This window comes from Stegostoma tigrinum, chromosome 17 (assembly GCF_030684315.1).
Source record: "Stegostoma tigrinum isolate sSteTig4 chromosome 17, sSteTig4.hap1, whole genome shotgun sequence".
Taxonomy (NCBI): Eukaryota; Metazoa; Chordata; class Chondrichthyes; order Orectolobiformes; family Stegostomatidae; genus Stegostoma; species Stegostoma tigrinum.
The window spans coordinates 5,239,418-5,265,439 of record NC_081370.1 but is presented as its reverse complement, the minus strand read 5'-3'; the positions used below and the strand labels follow the sequence as shown (position 1 = coordinate 5,265,439).

The 26,022-nt window shown below is 41.4% G+C and overlaps 1 protein-coding gene across 2 annotated transcripts in view; it reads left to right on the top strand.

The window, feature by feature from the left end:
- Nucleotides 1–25,046, top strand: part of pnpla2 (patatin-like phospholipase domain containing 2) — a 52,868-nt gene extending 27,822 nt beyond the window's left edge. For both annotated transcript variants that reach the window (XM_048545478.2, XM_048545477.2), the window contains 6 exons: nucleotides 1,691–1,900; nucleotides 5,506–5,566; nucleotides 11,731–11,895; nucleotides 14,483–14,615; nucleotides 16,286–16,408; nucleotides 17,955–25,046. In XM_048545478.2, coding sequence (XP_048401435.1) covers nucleotides 1,691–1,900; nucleotides 5,506–5,566; nucleotides 11,731–11,895; nucleotides 14,483–14,615; nucleotides 16,286–16,408; nucleotides 17,955–18,213 — 951 coding nt within the window. In that variant the 3' untranslated portion in view covers nucleotides 18,214–25,046. The remainder of the gene's footprint in view (nucleotides 1–1,690; nucleotides 1,901–5,505; nucleotides 5,567–11,730; nucleotides 11,896–14,482; nucleotides 14,616–16,285; nucleotides 16,409–17,954) is intronic.
- Nucleotides 25,047–26,022: the final 976 nt, after the last annotated feature.

Below are 26,022 nucleotides of genomic sequence, written 5' to 3'. Positions count from 1 at the left end.
AATGTGGTTGACTACAAACTGCCCTCTGGGCAATTGGGGGTGGACAATAAATGCTGCCTGGTCAGCATCCTGTGAATGAATTTTAAAAAAATGCTGCTGCTTGGTGCAGTCCAGATAACTGAAGTACATTACGCACAAAAAAAAGGACTCTTGCAGTAGTCTGATTGTCCACCGTCCTCATCGTCATGTGATACAACAATCTCAGCGTTACCTGGAAATGTCATTCCTCAGTAGGCTTCCAGGTACTATTTGAAAATGAAGTAGTGAGTTCAGAAGGTTCATTGTTTGGAATGGTTTGGAGTGATAGTAGTACCTTCAATCATTAACCAGGGACCTTGGTGTTACAAAGTTGAAAGACAGGACATAGCTGTCACCCCTGAGTCATACTTTGGAATGTAACATTAATTCACGGAATAGTGCATTTCAGAAACAAATCAACACCATGAAAACATCCGGCAGCTCTTTCTCTGTCACTGTATTTGTTTTTTTTCTGGGGGGTGGGGTGCATGTATGGTTTTGTTCACTGACTTTGAGTTGTTGGGGATCTGTTTTGCGCACTACATTCGTAAATATGGAATTGACGTTTTAGGAGCTCGAGGTTAAAGTGACACCATGCTAAAATAACACAACTTTATGTGATGTACACAAAAGGGTTCATGATGACACTCGTCAGTCTACTTGGCTGCTATGTATTTATCTTGCAACTTCAGTGAATAGTGGAGCTTCAGCAGTTTGAGCGTTATGTGTAGATATTCGTTTTATATCTGTCTTTCGAGCATGAGATGTCTACAGGCTTTCTCAGTGCAGAGATGTGGTACTTCTTGAACTCATCTACAAACTGTCTCTATTAACAAAACAACACTTTTAAAAAGTTTCACTTGTCATTGCCGTTCTAAAGTGTAATGTGTTTTTTTCAAAAGCTCGCTCCTAATCGAAAGGAGATAACCTGTTGGTGCTTCTCAGTGGGCACAGCAGTATCTTGCACAAGTGGCCAGTCTTTGTGACGTGAACTAGTGCAGTTGTTATTAACAGGGTATCCAGCATGTGTGGTGGAAGCCAGTTGAGGTGGTGCTACCCACCACCCCCCGTCTGAAATTTAATCCATACTTCATCTGTACCCAGCGATGTGAAGTGGGAGCACTGACCAGGTTTAGTTCCCTGTTCCCCGCAGGAAACATGCAACATCTTTCTGAAATTACCCTTTCCATTAAACAAGGAACAAATTGGCATTTTGAAGCATCTACTTCCTTTTTTGTTAATTTCACTGACCCAGATGAAGCTGTACCCCAGTAGTATAAGAGCATAACAGAAAAGGGAGCAGTCATATAGTTCCTTCATAAAACATGCCACTTAATAACTTTACTGACTGATTTGCCACTTCAGTTCTGTTTTGCTGGCCTTAATCCATGTAAATGAATCCCGACAGAAAAAAGTTACCATTCCTGAAACCAATATTAACAAATGGTGACCAGAGAGACAAATGCAGAGGTGGTGCAATCTCGAATTCCTGACATAGTAACAGGTGGATACTGTCTGTCTCCTAATGTTTATGTAGGATTGGGCTGGATTGGAGAGAGGCAGCTGTAATGCATTGTGTCATGGTACTATCGCTCTTTTATTCTATTTTAAGACTGCACTAGATAGCCTTGTCATCATTCTACTAATTCACGCTTCATTTTCTTCTTTTCAGCGATATGTTGATGGAGGAATTACAGATAACTTACCTCAATATGAACTCAAAAACACAATTACAGTGTCGCCCTTTGCTGGAGAAAGTGACATCTGTCCTCGTGATGGCTCTAACAATATGCATGAATTAAGAATAACCAATACCAGCATTCAGTTCAACCTGCAGAACCTATACCGCCTTTCCAAGGCATTATTTCCTCCTGAAGCAGAGGTGAGAACAAATAAATAGATAGATGTGGAAGTTCATAGATTTTTTTTTGCTTTGAACCAGAATGCAGTTTTATTTACAAATACTACTGAGTGCAGACTCATAGCAAATTCTTCCAAGAAGGCTTCACTTATCCCCACTTCGCTGGGTGAGCGACTCATGTGCACTTGAGATGCTATAAGACATGAACAGTGTAGGGTATGTGCTTGAAATTTTTCCATGCAGTAGAAGTGAAACTGGTACAAAGATCAGTAGAGTCTATAATGGCGTAAAAGTGATCTCATTGGACATGACATGCCCAGGCAGATGATCAAGGTACACGGGCTCACATTGCACCATGACACCTGATGGTATCTAAATCCATTTGATCAGTGTGGAATATAAAGCTAGTCTCAGTAATGGTGACCATGGAATAACTATTGCATTGTGTTTTTTTTGTTTAAAATCCCCTTCTAGTTCACTAATGTCCTTTTAGAGAAGGCATTCTACCGTTCTTGCAACTTCCAGCCTATTACCCTGTCCACTCAGCTCAAGGGGCAAGCAGAAGTGGGCAACAAATGCTGGCCTTGCAAGCAAGGAATGGATTTAAAAAAAAATGAAAGGTCAGTTTGCTCACAGGGCCTGTTTCCCTTGCTGCATTGATACTGAAGATATTCAATATAGTAATCCTATTTCTACAGGACCTTGTGCATATTAGTTGAGAATTAACATAACATGTTTAACTAATGAGTGGATATATACAACAGGAGGCGATAGGTACCTCACAAATAGCTTCACTGTAACTCCAGTCAGTGCTAAGTGGCTGATTTTCATGCAACGTGATTCTGCTGAGTATTTAAAAGAATGTACCCCTATTTAGAACAGAATGTGCATGAAATACACAGTGGTCACTAAAAGTAACAGCGTACTGTTTGGCAAGTGTTCTTTTGATTAAGTTCAAGTATTGGGAGGAGCAAAGAAATGAGATGTTGAAATATGACACTCCAGAGTGCACTCAGCGTTTCAGTGCAGCTTAAACATAAATGGGCCTGAAGTCTTGCTACGTCCAATTTCTTGATGTTATGTGAGTGAATCAAATTGGCTGTGCATGACTTTGTGATGGTGGGGTTGCTTCAGGAGGAGGCAGGAATGGATCATCCACCAGAAGATGGTTGTACCAAAGTCAGCCTTGCCTTTTAGCGTCAATCTCTGGGTTCCCCCTTCGTTAAGAATGGGAGTGTGCGTGGAGTCTCTTAATAGCTTTATATAATTGACCTCTGCTATTCATGACTGGATATTACGGGAGTATAGATCTTGGTTGTGAGATTGCTTAGCACTGTATATAACATGCTGCTCTAAATGTTTAGAATGCATGTTCTGCAATATGACTTCATCAGGCCAGTACCTCATGTTTTGGGTACGTTTGGTGCTGATCTTGGCACGCTCTTCTAACATGAATCAGGTTTGCTTCCCTGGCTTGATGGTAATGGTACTGTGAGGGTTATGCCAAACAATCACATTATCAGCTGTGTTTGAATAGACTTCTGCTCATGATGCCCCACAAAATTCATGGCTGCCCAATTTTGAGCGGCTAGGTCAGATTTGAAGCTGTTGGAAGTTGCACTTGGCAGGGTCACATGACATAATGGGGGGTGTCCTCAGTGTGCAAAGGGTACATTATTTCCATAGGGTTTTGCAGAGGTCGCCCCTACCAATACTTCATGAGCAGGTGCAGCTGTTGCAGGGAGATTACAGTGAATCATACCAAGTAGGTTTATGTTGTGAGCTGCTTCTCTAGCCAACTTCTGCAGGTCCAGAGTGTCCGTCAGGATTTGGTGAACGTTGGTGGAATTCGGCCATACTCGATGGGTATTGAAGACTCCAACTCAAAATATCTTTATCTTTTGCTTCCTCCAAGTATTGTTGGACATGGAGGAGTACTAATAATAGCAGCTGAGTGAGGTCAGTTGGCAGTAATCAGCAAGGCTTCCCTTGACCTGGTGTTGTGTGAGCCTTTGTGGGGTCTGGAATCAGTGAGTTCTCAGAAGGCTATACCTTCATCACTGGATATCATGGTGCTACCACCTCTGATGGATCTGTGCTGCCTTGGAGACAGAATGGACATGGAGTGAGCTGGTGATGTTGGCTAAGAGGTATGATCCTGTGAATATCACTGTCAAACTGCTGGATGGTTCTCCTAATTTCGGCCCAGTTTTCCACATATTAGTGAGAAAGGTCTTTGTGGGGTTGACAGAACGGCTTTTGCTTTTGTTGCCTCCAGTATCAGGGGACTGTCAAGAATTAACCACCTCCATTGTGTGGAGCCATGTACAGTTCAAACTGGGTAACGGCAGCAGATTTCCTTGCCCATGGATCACCAGTGAACCAAAAGAGCTTTTACAACAGTCTGATCGTACTCACCTTTCAATTTTAGACGTATTTAGTTAACTGATTAAAGTGATCCTAGCTCCCATGATGGGATTTGAACTCCCTAATAAGATAAGCTAGTCCAGGCCTCAAGATTACAAATCCAGTAACATATCTGCCAGTAGTATTGAGATCTAATAAGGAACTTCTGAGAAACTACCTGGGACATTTGATCAATGTTCACATTTTATACTCCTGTACATTTGGTACCAAGGGAATCATTGAAAGGAAGCTTTTTAAAAAATTTATTCAGGGGATACAGGGTACGTTGGCTGGACCAGAATCTCTCTCTCTCTCTCTCTCTCTCTCATTCCTGGTGGCTCTTGAAGGTGATGGTATGCTGCCTCCATGAATTGCTTCTGCCTACTTGGTGTAGGCCCACCCACAGTATGTGGGGAGTTCATGTGGCTCAATTAAGCTATACCTGACCATCATCTCTAAACTTGAAGAGTTGAAGGGCACATGTAACATGTTGTAGTCTGTGAGCTTTTCAGTCTGTTGATCTTTAAATTGCAGAGTGAGAATGACATTCAAATGGCAAAGAATCCTTATCCCTATTATTTTTTCTGACCCATCACTTGCTGATATAGCCAAGAGAGACAGGTGCCTAAAACAAGCACCTTCATTTACAAAATCCACTGCAGAATCTGCGTTATCTTGAGCAGGCAAACACTAACACTTGGTTTGCATGAAGCCAATGAATTGTCTCCTGATCTGACCCCAACGTTTAAACATAAAGGAGCAGGAGTACTGGAGTTTCTGACTGGAACAAGCTTTCCATTGCAACAGATACACAGCTATGTTATGTTTGCACAGTTCCCACATTTATCCTTAAGCTTTGCCACAGTCGGGCTGGTTTCAGTTCCACAAATGGGTTTTTGATGTCAGGACATAAATTAACCAGAAGCTGGACTGCTCTTCAGCAAAATTGAAGAGACTGATGCAACACCAAGAGATATAAAAGTACACTGGCAACTTGGATTAAGGTGGACAAATGCTACTTCATTAATTTACTTTTTATCTCAACTATTTACATTTTCGTGCAATAAAAAAAGTTTAATTAAATTTCACTGCACATTCCACAATGGGCATATTCAGTACTCATTAACAAGTAGGTGAATGAATTTATGTAAAATTAGCAATTGGATCTGTATTTCACTTGGACAAATTATTCACTCAATATGGTTGAATCCGTTTGGCAGGTGATGCGGGATATGTGCAAACAAGGATACAGTGATGCACTTGACTTTCTCCAGAAGAATGGTGAGGATGTTTGCCTATATCTTCCTTCTTTTTTTTTGAGATGCAGATTTATTTTTTTGGATTCTTTTTAAGCCTGTGAGAATGGTCGTCTATAACATTGTGACTGGCTGCATAATTAGATACAATCATTGCATGTTATGGTAGACTAAAGAAGAGTTGCAACTGAAACACTCCGTGTTGTGTCTACCTAATAAGTTGGCTTTTAAAGCAATGGCAACCCATGTTTAGAGACAAGAGGAAAAAGAAGTCTGAGGTGGTTGCTTGTGTCCTTAGAGAGATTAGTTTTGGAGCACTCGTTGGTCCATTGAAAATCAATGTCTTCCCTGGATAATCTCATTGCAGATGTTAAACTACATAGTCCCCCATTCCTGAAACCAGGATTCCACTTATCCAGTTTTATCCAGGCTCCTCTGGAGTCCAATTCAGTTGTATGTCCGAAATGAGAAGTGCACAGGGGTTTACGTATTGGCCACATGGTCCATTTTCCAAGTGTATTAACTTAGATGGAGCCAAATGATGTAATCTCTGTCTGAAAAAAAGATAAACAAATTAATCTACTGGAGAGATTGAAAGATAGAACAGGGTTTTGATGCCATGGTCACAGCACATGTGTGGTTCTTGATAAAGGCTGCATTCTTATGCTGCACATTTTTAGGTAAATTTTGAAAAGAAAAACTGTGTACAAGAATATATTTGCATACAATTGATATGAAAGTCCCCTCCGAATTGGGTAGTTTTAAGGTCATGGTGCTGGTAACTGGTTTACTTCATAGAATGCCTACAGTGTGGAAGCAGGCCATTTGGCCCATCGGGTTCACACTGACCCTCTGAAGACCATCCCACCCAGACCTACCCCCTACCCTATCTCTGCATTTCCCACCCTAGACCCTTTTTGGGCAATTTAGCCTGGCCAATCCATCGAACCTGCACATCTTTGGACTGTGGGAGGAAACCAGAGGAAACCCACGCAGACCCTGGGAGGCTGTGCAAACTCCACACAGACAGTCATCCAAGGGTGGAATTGAACCTGAGTCCCTGGTGCTATGAGGAAGCAGTGCTAACCACTGAGCCACCGTGCCATTGTGGAGGATTTTGAGGTATCTAATTGGTGCAGCCAGATACAGTATGCCTTTTTTGTTCATGGGATTTAGGCTTCAGAGGCTAGGTCAACATTGATCACCTATCTCTTACTCCCCTGGAAAAGGTGATGATGCACTGCTTTCTTGAATTGCTACAGTCCTGTCGATGTGGTGTGCCCACTGTACTGTTAAGAAAGGTGTTCCAGGATTTTTGGCCTAGTCACAGTGAAGGGGTATTGACACTTTTTCAAGCCAGGCCGGTGTGTGATCTGGAGTGGAATTTGCAAGTGGTGGCATCTCGTGCATCTGCTGCCTCTGTCCTTCCAGGTGGAAGAGGTTGGTGCTGTCGACTGAGCCTGGGAGGGTTGCTGCAGTGCACCTTGTAGGTGGGTACACATTGCAGCCACAGTGCATCAGCAGTGAGGGGAGTGAATATTCAAGGTAAATGACAAGGTGACAATCACACAGGTTCTTTATAACCCTGCTTGAGTTTGTTGTCCTGTTGGAGCTGCATCCATCCGGACAAATAGATAGTGGGAGAATTCCATGATGGTGATGGCGTAAAATGTCAAAGAAACATAATTAGCTTCTGTCTTGTTGGAAAGATCATATAATGGTTGCCACATGTTTCAGTAGTGCCCCATTGCAACTTAGGATACTGGCATGAAAAATCAAGAGGTATGCTCCTGTTGCAAACTTTCAAAGCACTTGACTGCGAGTTTCACTGTAACTTTGGTTGCCGTATAAAATAGCTTTCACGTGAACAGGAAACAAGTCTCACTTTGACTCAGCTTTGATTGTCTACAGTACTATTGTAAACTTAGCTGATGTTAATTGTAGTCTTGCTAGGTTCACCGTGGTTGACTTGGCTTCAAATTATAAATGGAAAAGAAATAAGAGGTGGCTCCTTGGAAGGGGAAAGGGTAATGCAATTTCACATTTAAATCTGCCTGCGATCGGAGCAACTGAATTGTGGCATTGATGGTATTTACGAATAGCCTCGCTAACTTCATACCTTTCAATTAAGGATCATAATGTAGACTTTTGGGAAGTGAAAGACAGATGAAGGATTATGCTCAGTAATTAATTAGAGTAATAAGGCTCTTCAACTTGATATATCAATACACTTTGTTACCAGAAGCTTGCTTCCAAACTGATTTTTGCCACCTTGTGGTGATGCTAGGCAAAAGCACCCCAAAGCCAGGTAAAGGGTCTAGGCCCAAAACGTCAGCTTCCCTGCTCCTGTGCTGCTTGGCCTGCTGTGTTCATCCAGCTCTACGCCTTGTTATCTCAGATTCTCCAGCATCGGCAGTTCTTACTATCTCATACTTAACTTGTGTCATTTTTACTGGCCCTCCTGCCACATTCAGAACTAAAGGCTTTTTGCTGTTTTCTGTTTCAGTGGGACATTTTCAGATAAATTTTAGCAAAGCACAGTCCATAGTTACTTGTACCTTTTGAACACTGCAGCTCTGTTTATAGGTGAAGACTATGAAACAAAATGTGGCTCAGTGGTTAGCACTGCTGCCTCACAGTGCCAGGGACCCAGGTTCGATTCTAGCCTCGGGTGACTGTCTGTGTGGAGTTTGCACATTCTCCCTGTGTTTGCGTGGGTTTCCTCTCACAGTCCAAAGATGTGCAGGTTTGGTGGACTGACCATGCTAAATTGCCCATAGTGTTCAGGGATGTGTAGATCAGGTGGGTTATAGGGGTGTGCATCTGGGAGGAATGCTCTGAGGGTCGGTGTGGACTTGTTGGGCCGAAGGACCTGTTTCCACACTGTAGGGATTCTATGGCTCTGTGAAAATTCTGTACCTGTTAGAAATCTGAAATAAAAACCAAGTACTGGATATATTCAGGTTTGACAGCCTCGTAGAGAACGTGGGATTAAGATTTTGAGTCAAACATGACTCTTGGAGGAAGAGGAGTTAGGTCTATTCAATTTGAATTGTTAAATCTTTTCCTCTCTCTCCAAAGGTGCTGCCAACTCCATTATGTTTCTCCAACACCTTCTGTTTTTCAGTCAACAATATCAATTTGTTTAGAGATAGCTGAACTAAAAAACTAATTTATTGCAAAGACATGAATTGAATGTAGCGCCAAATATCTCTACAGATGCAATTGACCAGGAAGCAGAATAATTTAACTTTCACTTCTGTTCCTGCAGCAAATGGCATTGTATTGTGCTGAAGAACAGAATTCAGGTTGAAAGTAACTGTGGCCTCAATGAGTTCAGTTAGCAAATTACAGTCTGTGGAGCAGAAACCTGAGATTATTTGGTCCATATGATTTAATGCTATACAGAGCAATGGCTATACAGAATGGACTTCTGGGAAGCTCAGTACAGTTAAATTTGTTCATGAGTCATATTGTGATGTCTCTGCAAAATCTACCAAAATCAATTCCATTTGAAAACGTGCCAGTTTATTTTGCCTGATGTGTTGGGACGATGAAATTACAATTGTTGGAATAATCCGTTTACTTTTCCCTTTCCTTTAATCTTTTGCATTGTTCTTGCCTGGGCCAGGCTGTAGTTGCTTTCTGAGAATACAGAAACGTGTTCGGATACAAATAGCTCCCAATTCTACTTTTCCTAAAACTTCAAGGGGAATCTGCTCCCATTGAATCGTAAAAGGCTCTGTTTTCCACCCATTTAAAGTGAGTGGACAGAAAATTAGCATCTGGTGGACATGCTTGCCAACCTCCGAAGCTAGGGTGGTACATGGCTCAAATTACTTGTATACTGTGGCCCAAAGTTGGATTGAATTAATGTAATCTTTTTTCCCATGATCTCTCTGAAGAATTTGCAACAACGAACCACAGACACTCAAAGTATGTTTACTGCAGATTGGTTTTAAAGTGATCTCCCCTCGAGATAGACAGTGCCCTCTGGTTACACAACTTGGAAATAGCTTTTAATATTGTGCTTGTGTGATTTGTGAGCTCATTTGAAGCTGTCTGTAGCCCTGTTTCTCCCATTGCAGGTCAGAGCTTTCAGGCAAGACAATATATCACCAATATGTATGCTTTTAATCAGACTCTGGAACCCTAGCTCACTTCCTTTTAGAATATACAGTTCGAGCTCGCTTGAAATACTTTTGTCTCCTGTCCAGCAAGAACTGTGCAGCCCTTCCACACGAAGGCCTTCACATTCTCTCTGTGATTTCAAATATAAAGTCACGCATTGTGGGCTGCCCAGGCAAACAATAAACCCTTTTATTATTACCGAACGTAGATTGAGTCCTGTTCACTACAGAAAATATATCATTAGCCATGCCATTCAAACTTTATATTGGACTCACCTCCCAAACAATTTACTCTCAGAAGCACAAGGTACTAAATAAACACAAATATCACAGTCTAGACAGCTCACCAAGGGCTGGATCTGGATGGGATGCTTTCCAGAGGGTCAGTGCTGACTCAATGAGCCATGTGGCCTCCATCTGCATAGTAGAGATTCTATTGTTAAACACCCAAACCAATCAGAATGGGAGCCTTTTGGAATTATCTTATTCTAAAGCACAGAATAAATACTTAAGGACTGTTTGGATGGATTGGGACTTCTTTTTTCTTCCCTAGAGTGATCGTGAAGAGTCATGAGGGGCATTGGTAGGGTGAATAGCCAAGATCTTTTCTCCCCTGGGATAGGGGAATCCAACACTAAAGGGCATAGGTTTAAAATAGGGGGTTGGGTGGGAAAGATTTAAAAGGGGACCTGAGGGGTAATCTTTTCACACAGAGGGTGGTGCGTGTATGGAATGAGCTGCCAGATGAAGTGGTGGAGGCTGTTACAATTACAACATTGAAACGGCATATATGAATAGCAAGGGTTTAGAGGGATATGGGCCAAATGCTGCCACATGGGCCCGGATTAATTTAGCTGGCATGGATGAGTTGGACTGAAGGGTCTGTTTGCTGCTGTGTGAGCAAACCTGGAGTATTGTGTGTAGTTTCGGACTGCTTTTCTGAGGAAGGATGTTCTGGCTAAGGAGGGAATGCAATGAAGATTTGCCAGACAGATGCCTCGGGCGGTATGTGAGGAGACATTGGATCAATTAGCTCCATATTCACTAGAGTTCAGAAGGATGAGTAGGAATCTCATAAAATTCTAACAGGACTAGACAGAGTAAATACAGGAAGGATATCCCAACACCAGGGATTACTGTCTGAACTGACAGGGTAGACCATTTAGAACTGAGATGAGACATTTCTTCACTCTGATAGAATCTCTACAGTGCGGATGCAGGCCTCTTGGCCCATCAAATCCATGCCGACCCTCTGGAGTGCGCCCCACCCAGATCGACCCCCAACCCTATTCCTGTAACCCTGCATTTCCTATGGCTAATCCACCTAGCCTGCGCATCTTTGGATCGTGGGCGGCAACCCGCAGTCTCCCCAAAGACAGTCACCCGAGGGTGGAGTCGCCTGAGGGTTCCTGGTGCTGTGAGGCAGGAGCGCTAACCATTGAGCCACTGTGCCACCTCGACAGTGGGGAGTCTGTGGAATTCTCTGCCACAGAAAGTGTCTGAGGCCAAAGCATCGCTTTCAAGGAGGAGATTGATGTAGTTCTTGGGGCTAAAGGCATTCAAGGCTATGAGGAGAAAGCAGGAATAGGGTATTGAATTGGATAATTAGTTATGTTCATATTCAGTGGCCTACTGCCTCTATTTTCCTTTTTCTTCAAATATTCCTCATCCCAGATACTTCATCAATGGAAATTGTCACCGGTGTTGTCTTGCCAAAGCCACAGATGAGTCATCTGTATCTCAACTAGTTGTTTCGTCACTAACCACACCCAGGCATTTCTGCATGACTTCAATTAATTGAAAGCCAGCATTTTCTTATTTATTGGAGTTCCCTTCTGCAAAAGGGATACTTAAAGTTATTGCTGGTGTGAGCTCAAATTGCCCTGTGCTTTTTCCTGCACTTGTTTCCAACCCGCACTGAATTGATCCACGTTTATCCGCGGGTCAGTAAAACCACCGTAAACATGTTTGTTTTTGTTTCTTTCAACACCCAAGAGCAGCCTTTTCCTACAAGGAAAGGGTCCTAACTAACGGCACTTCTTCCACTCCGACTCCGCAGCTCTGCTGAACCAGCGACAGCCTTTGCGCAGTCCTTCCCAGTCAGCTTCTGGTGAATGCGATACAGCTGATAATGTTGAGGAAGATTCAGCTGCTCAACTGTTGGACCGGGTCAGTAAGAACGATGATCAGATCCTGGAACATCTGTCACCGCGGCTGCACAAAGGTGAGGCAAAGTTACTCCAGGTCCAATGGAATGGTGAGATTGGCTGAAAAATGCGTTTCTCTTCCAAAGCGTGGCTCACTGCTTCTCGTAAGCTGACTGCTCAATGTCTGTTCTCATCCAGAGGCTGTGGGCTTTCACTGCAATGCCTACTCTAGGTTAGCTTGTCCCAATGCTGTCTTTACTCATTTTTCCATGTCTGGCAGGTGGGGGATAGACAGTGGTCACAATAGTAGTCCAAGGTCCACGAAGTGGATTTCTGCACTTATACTGCAGCCCTAGCTGAGATCAGTAAGCTTGCCAAATTGTGGACTAAACGTTTATTTTTTGTCTGTTCTGTTCACTCCAGTCCCTTTAGTTGGCCTCGCTGTTGGTGATGTCGTAAAGTTGACTCCTGTCAGATTATTTGGAACTTTAATGCCATGTTTGTGCGTGATACATCTCTGGGTTGACAGCTAGCCTGGGGGTCAAGGAGCTGAGCAAGGATAGAGAGCAGTAATGGTCCCAGAGTTTCAAAAGATGCCATGGCTACAGATGCACTGCAGCAATTGTAGGTACGAATGTAGCGGAATTCCAGTGGCCTCATTGAGTTGGACTACAGCGGACATGAGTGCAGGATTTTGTGAATAACTGTGATCAAGCATAAGGAGAGATAATGCACCACTCTTACACAGGATGCATTAAATGATGGCAGCGAGGGCCCTTTAAGTGCTGCCACAGTGAGAGAATTCTGAATGAGGATATTCAAGCACTTGGCTTGGGAAAAGGAAAGCTAGTGGTATGGCAAGAACGAAGTGGGTAATAAAAACCGAAGCGTCTGCAGTTCCTGTAAATTGGGAGCAAAAACAAAGTTGCTGGAGATGCTCAGCAGGTCTGGCAGCATCTGTAGGAAGAGACAGAGTTAACGTTTCAGGTCTGGTGACCCTTCCTCAGAACTGCACCCGAAATGTTAACTGTTTTTTCCTTCACGTGCTGCCAGACCATGATGGGTTTAATGTTGGACTATTGGAGGAGGATGACTAGTTGATGTAATTGTTCTATAATAGCTATGCAAAAACACCTTGCTTATTTGGCTTAAAATGCAAATATTTTAATGTACTCGGTGGGGGGCTGGGTGCTAATTGTATAAGGGGTTATTTATTCTGTGTGATGCGATTATTTGCATCTGCTTAATGCACGGCCAAGCAGTTTTCTACTCCCTGGGCTTTCAGAAAAGTCGCTTTGGGATAAGAAATGAAGCTGGGGGCTTAAAGACCAAAACCAGTTTTAAATCCTCGTTGCTCAAACTTCTCGATGCTGGTAACTTTCTGAACTGTGTCAAAATAGATCGAATTTTTGTAAACTTGTCAGTTTTTCACACAGAAAAAGAAAAGGACGTTGCCAGTGTTGGAGGGTTTGAGCTGTAAGAAGAGGATGAATACCCTGGGGCTATTTTCCCTGGAGCATCTGAGGCTGAGGGGTGACCTTTATCGAGGTTTATAAAATCACGACGGTGAATAGTCAAGGTCTTGTTCCCAGGGGAATCCAAAACTAGAGAGCATAGGTTTAGGGTGATTGGGGAAAGATTTAAAAGGGACATAAGGGGGAACTTTTTCATGCAGACGGTGATGTGTGTGTGTGTGCGGAATGAGCTACCAGAGGAAATGGTGGAGGCTGGTACAATGACAACATTTAAAAGGCATTAGGATGGGTATATAAATAGGAATGTTTTACAGGGATACGGGCCAAATGCTGGCAAATGGGACTAGGTTTGTTTAGGATATCTGGTCAGCATGGACGAGTTGGATCAAAGGGTCTGTTTCCATGCTGTATAAATCTTTGTATCATCAGCTCAGATGTTACGTTCTGTCCCCTCCTGTTTAATTGCTGCAATTTGAAAATGCAGGCTCAATCAGGTTACTTATTTCCCCGAGACATTATCTTCCTAATGTACCAACCTTGTTCTGGTGAAGGTTATTTACAGAGAATACAAAGGCGTGTTCACATATTTTTATTTCACTCTTGCCAGTTCACAAATTCAACCTTTCGAAGAAAACACAGCCAGCCAGTAACTTTTCCATCCATCACATGCCGCTTTACTTCTTTGCTGTCCCACTCAGAACTTGACTCTCTAGAGTTTATTGACACCATGGAATATTGTTTGTACTGCACAATGGAATATTTTTCCACATTGTTTGCCTCAGTCTCTCCTGCTGTTCCCCAACAGGGAAACCTCAAATTCTCAGCTTCAGAAGATGAGTTTTTCAGTTTCCTGTCCTAGCCAGCCATCCTGTGACCGATCGGTGTAAATTTGTCCCAAGATAGGAGTTGAATTATATTTTGAGCTCACTGGAGACTGAATGGTAGGATTCCACTCGATCCAAAGTCCTCAAATCATTTCAGTATTCTGAGATGGATCTGAAACCAGCCACACACATGCAACAGAAATATCCTAGTCTTCTGTGCCATGAAGTTTCTTGAAGATCCTTTGCTCTTTCTCTTTCACCACATTCTCACCTTTGCAAAACAAAAATCTACGTACATGTGTGTGTCAATCTGCTCTGGTAGCAATTTGACTGACTTTTTGCAATTGTCTGCTTTTAAACTCCAGCACTACTTGAGGCCTGTGCTGACAAACGAGGATTTCGTGCAGTCTTTGCAAACATGCTGCCAGTCCGCCTCGCCTCGACTCTTATGCTTCCTTACACCTTGCCTCTGGAATCTGCAGTCTCATTCACCATAAAGTAAGTTTGCAACTTTTACTGTTCCCTAACCATTGCGAGGGATCATTCCTCTGGCCTGTACAAGAAGATCATAAATATTTCTGATCAGTGGAAGTTATTCTGCCTTGCTTGTCCATTACCAGCTTTCCTTTTAGGTGGAGGACATCAGAATAACTGGTGCCTAACTCATAGAAATGGAAAAACGAAAGGTGCTAGTTTCCTGATCCTTTGCACCCGGAGCACTGGTTAGACGATCAGAATGCAATAGTATCATTTTTCTCTGGCTCAAGTTCCTATTCAACACCAGCTTCTCCAATGCAGCATTGAGTTGTAGGCTCAGCCTTAGTAAGTTTTGGTTTGCACAGAGCTACATGCCGCATAGCTGTCCAAAGGTACTGCAGCTAACTTTCCAGGAAGAGAAATGGGGACAAGCAGATATGGAATTATAATTCATAAGTATTTATTTATCTGGCTTCATACTGTATAACTAAACAGTTTCTTAGTAGTACCTTGCATTAGTTGGAAATTAAGAGAAAATCAGCTGGCTCAGGGAGCCTGAAATCTTTAAGGGGTTATGAACCGATCTGCCTGTAAAGCATGTAAGACAAGACTTTTCACTCTGCCTCAGTACACATGACGGTGATAAATCAAATAAAATCAAAATTGTCTATCATGGTTTATATTGGAACATTATTTTTGTTGGGATAACCAGCACACTTTTTAAAATTTTTAATTACATCTAGAACTGGTTAACTCAGTTGGCTTGGTGGCTAGTGTGTGATTCAATCTGAAACTAACGATTGCAGGTTCAATTCCCATTCCAGCTGAGATAAACTTGCCATCCACCTCCTCACTGTGCCTGAGTGTGGAAGGTAATGTTAAACTGTCATTTAATCAAAACATTCAAGCTGAAGCATTAACAAACAATTGGTCTTTGGGCAGAACATTAATTAATAAACTACATTTCCCTACTTTAAACTCTACTTTTTTCCTCCCCCTGAACCTGTTACCTCTTTTATGGTTTTCATATACAACCATAATTTGTATTTTTTGCTCATCTTCAAATATTACAAACAACCAGCATTAGTTGAGCTGTCTAGGGCTATGTTTATAAATTACAGGTTGTCTTCACTGTTTGATTTTTTTTGAACAATGCTGATTTAGATCACAAACTCTATCTTGCACTGCAGTATTCTGGTGCCTCTTCCAAGAGAAGAGAACTACACTGCCATGATAATAAAATGTGAGGCTGGATGAACACAGCAGGCCAAGCAGCATCTCAGGAGCACAAAAGCTGACGTTTCGGGCCTAGACCCTTCATCAGGGTCTAGTCCCGAAACGGCAGCTTTTGTGCTCCTGAGATGCTGCTTGGCCTGCTGTGTTCATCCAGCCTCACATTTTATTATCTTGGAATTCTCCAGCATCTGCAGTTCCCATTATCTCTGATACACTGCCATGACATCAATTTAAATTAAAAAGTACTTGACTAGAACTGGAATGTCTGGTATTGTTTGTCACCACGGCATTTCTGGAATGTGTGTTATGCAAAGTTTTATCATTTTAGCATGAGATCAGGGAGTGCTTTTTACCTTGTTTTATGGCTTGTAATTATTATCTACACTCCCCTGATGGCTTACTATAAGGAAATGTATGCAGGTGTTTAATGAAGCTTGTCTCTTTGTACTTGACAGAATGTTAGAATGGTTGCCTGATCTGCCAGAAGATATTGACTGGATGAAAGGCCAGTTTACCAATATTTTGTGTTACTTTGCTACGAATGCCAAGGCAAAACTGGGACGTCATCTTTCAACAAGGTACCAACAGTTGATCGTAGAATACCTACGCAAAAGTTGACTGCAGTTTTGGATGTTTAAAGTTTTCCATATAGACGTATACATTGATCTACCTGGGCAATTTTCCAGTCTGTTGACATCTCCATTTGTAAATGGGATTTGGACACAGAAAGAGCCGTGCTAACTTCAGAATCACTAGAGAGTGAGCCAGGACTTACTGACTGTTAGTTTTTTGTTCTTTTTCTCCCGTTTCAGGTGAGCTGAAATCAGTTGTAGCATTCAAACTACTATTCTGGCTAGATCAACTGAACTCTATACAACAAACATTACTTTTAGTTATGACAGTAAATTAGGCTTTGGTCATACTTGGCTTTCTATTGTTTGTTTCCATTTGGTTTTGTACCGTGCCCACCACCGCTAATGCTGTACGTGCAATGGGGTGAGTGCCTTAAGTCAAGTTGTCTGTAAGTTCAGCGCTTGCTCAGTCCCACCTTCTTGTGGAATTTTCCCTGACATCATCATCATTGGGAATTCTGTCACCAATCCGTGGTAATCTCTTTTTTTTTGGCAACTCAGCACAAATGATCCTTTTCCTTTACATTCTTAGCAACCCGTGAGATGAAATATAGAACCTCTGGGTAATGCTTGCCTCCCACCCCAGTCTGATGCCCCCTAACTCACTGCCAGAAATTAAGCTTGGAACCACTTCCTTTTTAAAAAATGCGGTGGTCCTCAGGCTGTATGTAGTGGTCTCACAGCCTGACTTGGCCTCGTGTGGATGTCCAGTCTTGAGGTGATACCAGAGTGGTCTCTGGGCCTCGTGAAACCCAGTGTTGTTTGGAATCTAGGCCCTTTGTGAACTGAAGCCTAGGTCCCAGCGTGGACTCGCTGGAAGACCGTTGTTAGGAACTGTGTGATTTTTATTTTTCTCTCTCTCTCTCAATTTTATAACTTATTCCGAACATCTGCAATGCTGGACTTTTTTACTTCCCTATTTTTCCAAGAACTGCAGCTGAAAGCTCTACCTAGGGACTTTTGTACCCGAAGAAACTGAAAGAACTGATGGATGCTGTCAATCAGGAATAAAAACAGAGATTGCTGGAAAAGCTCAGCAGGTCTGGCAGCATCTGCCAAGGAAAAAAAATTGGGGTTAACGTTTTGGGTCCGGTGACCCTTCCTCAGAACTTTTGTACTCAAGATGGCACCGAAAGCAGCAACTTATCCACTTTTTTTGATTGTATCGAAAGCTTATGCTCCTAAGATGCTGCTTGGCCTGCTGTGTTCATCCAGATACACTCTGTTATCTCACACTTTTTTGATTGTACTCATTTGAGTGCGTGTGACAATGCTCATTCTAATTCCAATGAAGTGGATGGTACATTAGTTCACGGAGCAGTATGGGGCTCATTCTTTGTAGTGGAGCTTTCCATGTGTGGTATATTTTTAAAAGGGAAAGTGGGATAAGAAGGTGGCTCAATTTCTATATTCATACCTGTTTAACCGCTTTAAACAAACAATTGAAAATGAGCAGAAGCCAAGTAATTTTGTTGCCTCTTTTCCATTCTAGGCTGCAATACAGTACAAAGTTACAAAGGACCCAAAGCCTTTTCATATCACAGAGACCATCTCCCTACACCTCAGTGAAGAAGTGGATCCGGAGCAATACTTCTGTGATGGATCTGATTTCCAAATGCGAAGCGTACCAGCGTCACCTCTGGCCCAGCATGCTGTCATTCAACTGGGAAGAGCAGGCCTCTGTCCTTCAGGATGATCTCAGTTCCGGCTTAGAGATGAAACCCTCGATCCACCATGGGGACCAGATCTGACCATGAGAAGGAGCATCCTTCCACACACTCATACCAATTCTTCCTCTCAGTGTCATGCCACCTGCAGATATTTTTGTTATACAAGTGTTCATATGTTTTTCTTATGCACCAGCATGCCGCATGGAAATGAACTGCTTGAAAACTTGTGGAATTATGCGTTCCATGCAAACCATGCCTCCTGACAAACTTCTTCCATTTGAGCAAACTATTTTCTATGAACCACTTTGCTGTTGTTTGCAACCACTAAGTTTGGGATACATCTAGTTTAGAACTTCAATAGAGCAGTACCCTGATAAATAAATGTGTGTAATTACTGTTTTTAAGGTAATTCTATAAATTTAAACATGAAGTGAAATTTTACAATTTTTTAAAAATATCAAATTTATTCAGAGAAATAATGTATACTAATACAAATTATTTTTTTAAAAAGATAAGAATTATAAAGCTAAATTTAGCTTTGGGATAGGGGTTTGATTTTCTTAATGGAATCATGAAATTTGTGGAAACATGAGCCATGCAAAGCTGAGAATGACCAAAGGTAAAGTTAATACCAGAAGTAATTTCAGACTGAGGGGAATCATATTTAGAAACACTGCAGTTTCTCGTGAAGTGGTGAACTGAAAATTGCATACATAAGTATTCATACCTCATTTCTTTACATGTAGGATCAATGCAATATTCTTATGCCAAATCAATGCAATTGTGAGCTATATATTTAAGTCTTTGATTCATTTTAGTTGGAACCTTTTGGCAAAAAAAAGTGGAACGTTTGCAGTGCCACTTCAAATCCTTTGGTTTAAAATTCTTAGTTTTAAACCTGTGAATGGATTTATTGGTCAGTTCTTTTCTATTTCAAAATAGCAATAGCTGTCTATATATTTATAGATTCTTTCCATAATTTTTCTGATGTACCTTGACTACTAGGTTCATATTCTCAGCTTATACGTATTTTATTATTTTGTTTGTATTTCACTTTTTATGTTTTGCGACTCCATCGATGTGGGTGTAGTTTGCGTAAATCTGTCAGCTGAACTTAAGCTATAGGCTTTCGGCTTCTATGTTAGTTACCTCTACCTGTACAGTGTTCTATTACTTATGACACATGCCTTCCCACTGATTTCCCAGTCCCAGACATCCAAGATCCCCAATAAGTAACATGTCCATCTTTTGATGAGCAAATAGTTTAGAGGGCTAAAGTTTCGCATTACAAATGTTCACCAAGGTGGAATTCACCTTGGGCAATGGCATAAAGTGGACCTAAAGTGAGCGCTGATGAATATCTGGTTGTATACAACCACCAAAGATAAATTTGCACCTTGTTACACAATGTCCTGAGAATCAAATCATTGTAAATTATCACTAGGCCACTGAAATAAAAGTAGTTTTTGAATGGACTGCATCTCCATAAAAGTATCTTCCAGTAACTCTTTACAGTTAATTGTAGTAGTCACAGTGATTACATGCAAAAGTAACATATGCAATCCTCCGAACGTGGGGGTTTATTTCATAACCTTTGTGCATGCACTTACTTTTAAATTTGCATATAAACGCATAATGTACTTTACAGATCCTTTTCCCTGCTCCACTTTGTAGAGACCACTGTAACCAATGTGGTTTCATCTAGTACAATGACAGTTAGAATTTATTCTTAGTTCATTAATTTCATAGAACTGAACAAAAAATTATTGCACAGTTGATTATTTTATGGAGCCTTTTCAATTGTTTCCTTTCTGTTTTAAGCATTAGCCCATCATTGAGCTACAAGTGATCTATTGCAGATGATGGAAGAGTGGCTTACTGTAACTCTCTGCCACTAATCTTCACATTCTTTCCAGTTGGCAACTCTGAATTAGACTCTGCAGCTTTCCCATGACTGTTGGAAACAAAGTATGTGCTTATGTCTTCTGTTTCCTGAAACCAGTCACTAGCTTGTTACTAGAGGTCTCAGCTTGAGGAGCCACTACTCCACATTGAGCATGGCTGACTAGGAGAAGATCCTGTTCTAACTATCTTTCCATAGGCATATGGGAAGGATTTGCAGCTTGACAATCAACTTGTTAAACCACATCATGAGCACACTTTTTGTGTGGCCATCAAGACCTGGAGTAGGACTCAAACCCAAAGAATCTAGCTTCGAGGTAGGCATGCTACCCACTGCATTACAAGATATCCCCATGGTCTCTTACTTATTGATCTACATAATTTGCAGCTATTGGAAATGAGGGGTTTAACGAGATGTGCATGCTCAGTGATACAGTGCTCTTCGCTAGCGGTGGTAAATGGATTTACCTAATCAGCCCACCCATTTTACAGCACACTCAATTTCTTTCCCCATTAAAGCCTATTCAACATCGACCCATCTCATGCCACAAGTTCAGATCCATTCTTTTGCCTCTCCCCTTGCTTCTATACCAATCAACTGCCCAGCACTAGCTGACATTTAAATGAAATCTATTATATTTATAATATATTACCTTGTATATATTATGTTTAAGACTATACTGCCCTGTGTGATTTATCTACATTATTTTATTATGGATTAAGAACATATTGACTTGCATAATTTATCTCCACAATAAGATGTTAAATTTTGAGAATGCTGATATAAACTGTACATAGGCTCCAGCCTAAAAGATGTGGATTCTACAAAAATGGCCAATTTTAAGTAGCCAAAAGGAGAATAGATTTATAGTATAATCAAATTATACTTATTTCATTGAGGCTGTATTTTATTAAGCTCTGAGGGAGCATTTGAAATTAGTTATTGACTGAGTTGCAGATTCGAGTGGGGATTGACTGTAATTTAAGGAGGATCATAGTGGTTTATAGGGAATTGAATTGCTTTCCACTCTCTTCCCAGTTTCCCCCTTTTGAGGGCACTGATCTTTGGTGGGTTATGTTTGTTTTTATATATAATAAGTAGCTGCGAGTAAACCAAAATGATATAATTATTCACCCATGGAGAGCATCATAAACAGAACTGATTCCGTAGGTGCTTTTCATGTCTTTATTCACTGGATAACAATCAAACATTAAACAAAAAGCTTCTTCCTTTGCTCCTTTTTAGGTTGGAAGTATCAAGGCCACTCTCATGTCCTGCCTAGCTTCAGCTAACTTGACACAAGCCTGTGCCCAAGCTTGGGAAATCTGGCCTCATGTAGCTGTAATTTAAGAGTTTCAAACATACTGGAAGGCATGGCGAGCAAACTAATAACCTTATGTTCCTACAATTCAAATGATTTTGCAACTGAATTACAAAATTTTAACATATTGGCACGAACTATAGAGTAAGCAGTACAGTGCACGTCTAGGGAGAGAGTCTATGCGAGATGTGATTTCCTGAAGGTCTCCTGCTGATCTTAATTTTGCACTTGCAGTAAATTAATGCTGAGAATAGAGGAGAGGTGATGCTGCTTTCCTCACATGCTGATTTTGAGATATCTCCATGACTGTATTAATTTATAATCTTTTTTGAGGGGCTATTCTCTTTTGATTTTCCCACTCCCAACTGAGCTAAAACCTATCTATAATTTGCATTAGACTATGAGGGATTATGCTTCATATTTGATACCATACCTTGACTTCATTTTTATAATTCATAGATCCTGATAAAACCACTGTACCATTTCGGAGCTTTCTCATTTAAACCCGAGCCAAATGACACTCATGTTTTGCCAGGATTGTCGGTATGCAGTGAAATCTGCATGTTGTATCATTTTGTAAATAATATCTTTGGATGATATTTATCATGACACAAATTCAGTCAAGATATTTTATTCTATGTTTTAAAAATTATACACTTCAACACGTGGAGAATGTGCAGTTTGGTGAGCAATATGTCCTTCATATTCTCACTAAGTTTCACTCTGCAGACCCCATTGAATTTGATGGTTAGTCTTGCTTTAGTTTATAGGGGTGATGGTTAGTCTCTAGTTTGTAGGGGTGGGATGGTTGCTCAGTGGTTAGCACTGCTGCCTCCTTGTGCTAGGTTTGATTATATCCTTGGGCGACTGTGTGTGTGCAGTTTGGACATGTCTGCATGGGTTTCCACTGGGTGCCCTGGTTTCCTTCCAATGTCCAAAAATGTGCAGGTTAGGTGGACTGGCCGTGCTAAATGACTGGTAGTGTCCAGAGACATGCAGGCTGGGTGGATGAGCATAAGGAAATGCAGGGCTGCAGGGATAGGTCTGGCTGGGATGCTCTTCAGAGACTAGCATGGACCTGATGGGCCAAATGGCCAGCTTCCACACTGTACGGATTCTATGATTAAATCTAATAGAGGTGTTGTAAGTGGAGGGATATTGATCAGATAATCTGAGAAACACCATTGCGAGAATACAGAATACTTTGCCAGAAATAATAAGGGAAGTCCATTGGATTTTCAGTTTGTTGAATTTAATGGAGTAAAGATTGGCAGATACGATAAAGAGCTGGTTATTAATTCTGTTAGATCACTTTCCAGGTAGTGGACTACTCTACTTTCTTCAGAACTTAAAGTAGATCCTATCTGGAGAATAGTTGTGCTGGGAGATTTGTTGAATTGTCTGTTGATATCTTTGTAATTCAGTGTGGCAAAACTGTACTTCCCACCCATGCCAATACAAAACTTGAATCGTCCGATATTTAGCCTATCATCCACAATGTAACGGGTTGGCTAAAGCAATGCAATTCAAAATAAAGAAGGACCTTGGGTTCCAAGTGGAGCTTGAGTTGCATTTGATCTTATCTAGCTAGGACAGCAGCTCGCATTTAAATAGCGCCTTTTTGAAGTAGCAAGATGTCCCAAGGTGTTTCTCAGGAACAAATATTTGTCACGGACTCTCAAATGGAGAGATGAAGACTTGATCAAAAGCTTGTTTACAGAGAGTCTTAAAGGAGGATGGAAGGGTTTGAGGAGGGAATTCTGGAGCTTGAAGGCATTGGTGTTAACAGTGGAATGATGAATGATGCAAATACTTGAAATTAGAATTGAAAAAGTGTGAAGATTTTGTGGAGTTGCTGGGCCAGAGGTGGCTAGAGAGATCTGGTTGAGTTGAGGTCATGGAGTAAATTTTAAAATGGGATTAAGATTTTTTTTAAAATTCCAAGTGTTGATGGATTTGGAGGAAGTGAATGACAATGTAGGTTATGAGCACAGGGTGGATTGTTCAGTGGAACTTGGTATGAGTTTGAGAATTTTGGACAAACTGAAATAAGATGCCAACCAACACAGCACTGGAACAGTCAAGTCTAAATGAACAAATGTTTGAGAGCTTCTACAGCAGAACAATTGAGATCATTCAGGATGTGAAATTAGGAAATCTTGATGTAGGAGAGGATATGGAAATTCTTCTCTGGGCCAAATAGAAAACAAAGTCCGTCCTCAGACTATAGCTGGAGAAAGGAATGGAATCAATGTTAAAAGAAGTGAGTTTGAGACAAAGGTTTTAGTCTTCTCAATATTGAAGTGAAGGAAATTTTTAACATTGATTACACTACAAAATTACTTTGGCTGTGAAGTTTCCTGGGATCTCCTAAACACAAAGGTATAACTATAGTTAATTGGTTACTTGTTAATAAATGCAGAGGAGATAGTGAATTGCATAGGGTTGGATTTTACACCGCTGCTTGCAAGTTTGAAAGTGAGGGTCATAAAATAAAGCACGAGGACTTCCTGCTGCCAGTCAGCCTGTCTGTCTGAAATCTTCAGCCTGTCCCCCCTTCGGCTGACTGAACCCTTAAAGTGACCAGTTGACAGTTGCCTTCTGATACATCTGCAGCTCTCCAAAGTGCACTTTTTATTGAGATTGGTGAAAGTTTTGTCTGTAATACAATTAACATTGGTGTTGAATTGCTGCAGGGTGGCTGTGAACATCACGAGTGAGAAACCCCACCTTGACCATTCTGCCCACGAATCCCTGGCTTTTCAGTCTGGGGGTTGGGCTTGATGGCATCTTCCCTATAAAATCCACCAATGCTGTCAACAAACGAAAAAAATTCTTTGAATCGGACATTGCAGTCCAAGAATGTTGGAATGGTACAGGAGACTGAAACTGGCTAAAGTGCTGCATTTAAATTCTCTGTGTATTGTGCCTGACAAACGGTCAGAAAATTATTTTTGTTACCGGTCTGCTCTCGTGCTCTCTCTATTTGCATACTGTCCTTTGTAAATAATTCCTGTTCTTTGGCAATCAATCAATAATCACACACAATGTTGCTATACAGGATTTTAAACCTGTTGGGACTTGATAGCAATTATGAAGCCTTTCCTGTAGAAAACTTCCCCTGAAATCTGTAAACCATCCTTATTTATATATTTTGCCAAGTTTCTCCTCACTCTGCAGATGCACTGACCCATGCTTCATAAGTCTCTGGTCTATTTCGACAATGCCCACACTCCAAGTGTTTGCATTTTTCACCTGTCAACGGCACCACACAAAAATGTGATCCTTCCTCCTGCAGTTGTGTTTGCCCTTTCTCGTTCATGTCCGAACACACATCCTTTTCTCTTTCCCTTTCTCATTTCACTGTACACATTCTGTAGATTTGATTTTTAAAAAAAATTGTTCCCTAAATATTGCACTAATTCTGCCGTTCAACCCCTACACCACTAAACTATCTTCAGTACAGGAAAATTACTAATCGCTAACCTGGGGCAACAGTGTAGGAATCAACATTACGAATTTCTGGCATGTATGATGTTGCTGTCAAATTGTATAATGTGTAAAGCCAATTGTGATCAGGGAAGCATAGTTTTATATAATTTGTGTATTGATTTAGATCTGATTCAATTTGCTGTGTTGTAATATTTAGCCTGTCTTGTTAATGATTATTAATAAAAATGTTGTAATTAATTGGTGTTTGTGAACCTGTTCTTGTGATTGATCAATTTCCTAGATTTATATGTAGCTTGGCCGAGCAGTTTAAGACACTTGGTTAAGGCCTCAGTCTCTCTGGAGTTGTGGATATGAATCTCATCACTGCCAGGTTACTTCGAGGTGACACAGTGGCTCAGTGGTTAGCACTGCCATCTCACAACTCCAGGGACGCGGGTTCAATTCCACCCTCAGGCGACTGTCTGTGTGGAGTTTGCACGTTCGCCCTGTCCTTGCGTGGGTTTCCTCGGGGTGCTCTGGTTTCCTCCCACAGTCCAAAGATGTACACGTTAGGTGGATTGGCCATGGAAAATGTGGGGTTCCATATAAATGTGGCATGAATCTGGATCTGGAGGGTTTGTGTAGAAAGGGCCGAATAGCCACTTCCTGCACTATAGGGATTCTATCATTTACATGTTATTTGTGACTTGTTTGGGTAGCGCACTGTGTCAGAAGTTTGAGGGTTCAAATCTCACTCAAGGACTTGAATAAAAAAAACCTGCGGGCTATCATTCTACCAAGTTCAATTCCAGCCTCTGGCAACTGTCAGTGTGGAGTTTGCGTGTTCTCCCTACATCTGCGTGAGTTTCCTCTGGGTGCTCTGGTTTCCACCCACAGTCCAAAGATGTGCAGTTTAGGTGGATTGGCCATGCTAAATTGCCCGTAGGGATGTGCAAGGTAGGTGGGTTAGCCATGGGAAATGCAGGGTTACAGGGGTTGTGAGGGTCTGGAGGGGTGTTGTCTGAAGCTTTGGTGTGGACTTGATGGGCTGAATGGCTTGCTTCCACACTAGGGATTCCATGTATGTTCTATGTATGATTCATCAGAATGACGAACAATGTTTTATTTAGAATTTGGCTCTAGCCTAGAGATATGTAAACGTGATTTATTTCATTCAACTTGTAGCCATTCTATTCCAAAGCACAAGGAGGGCTGCATGAGGAGGAAACATAAA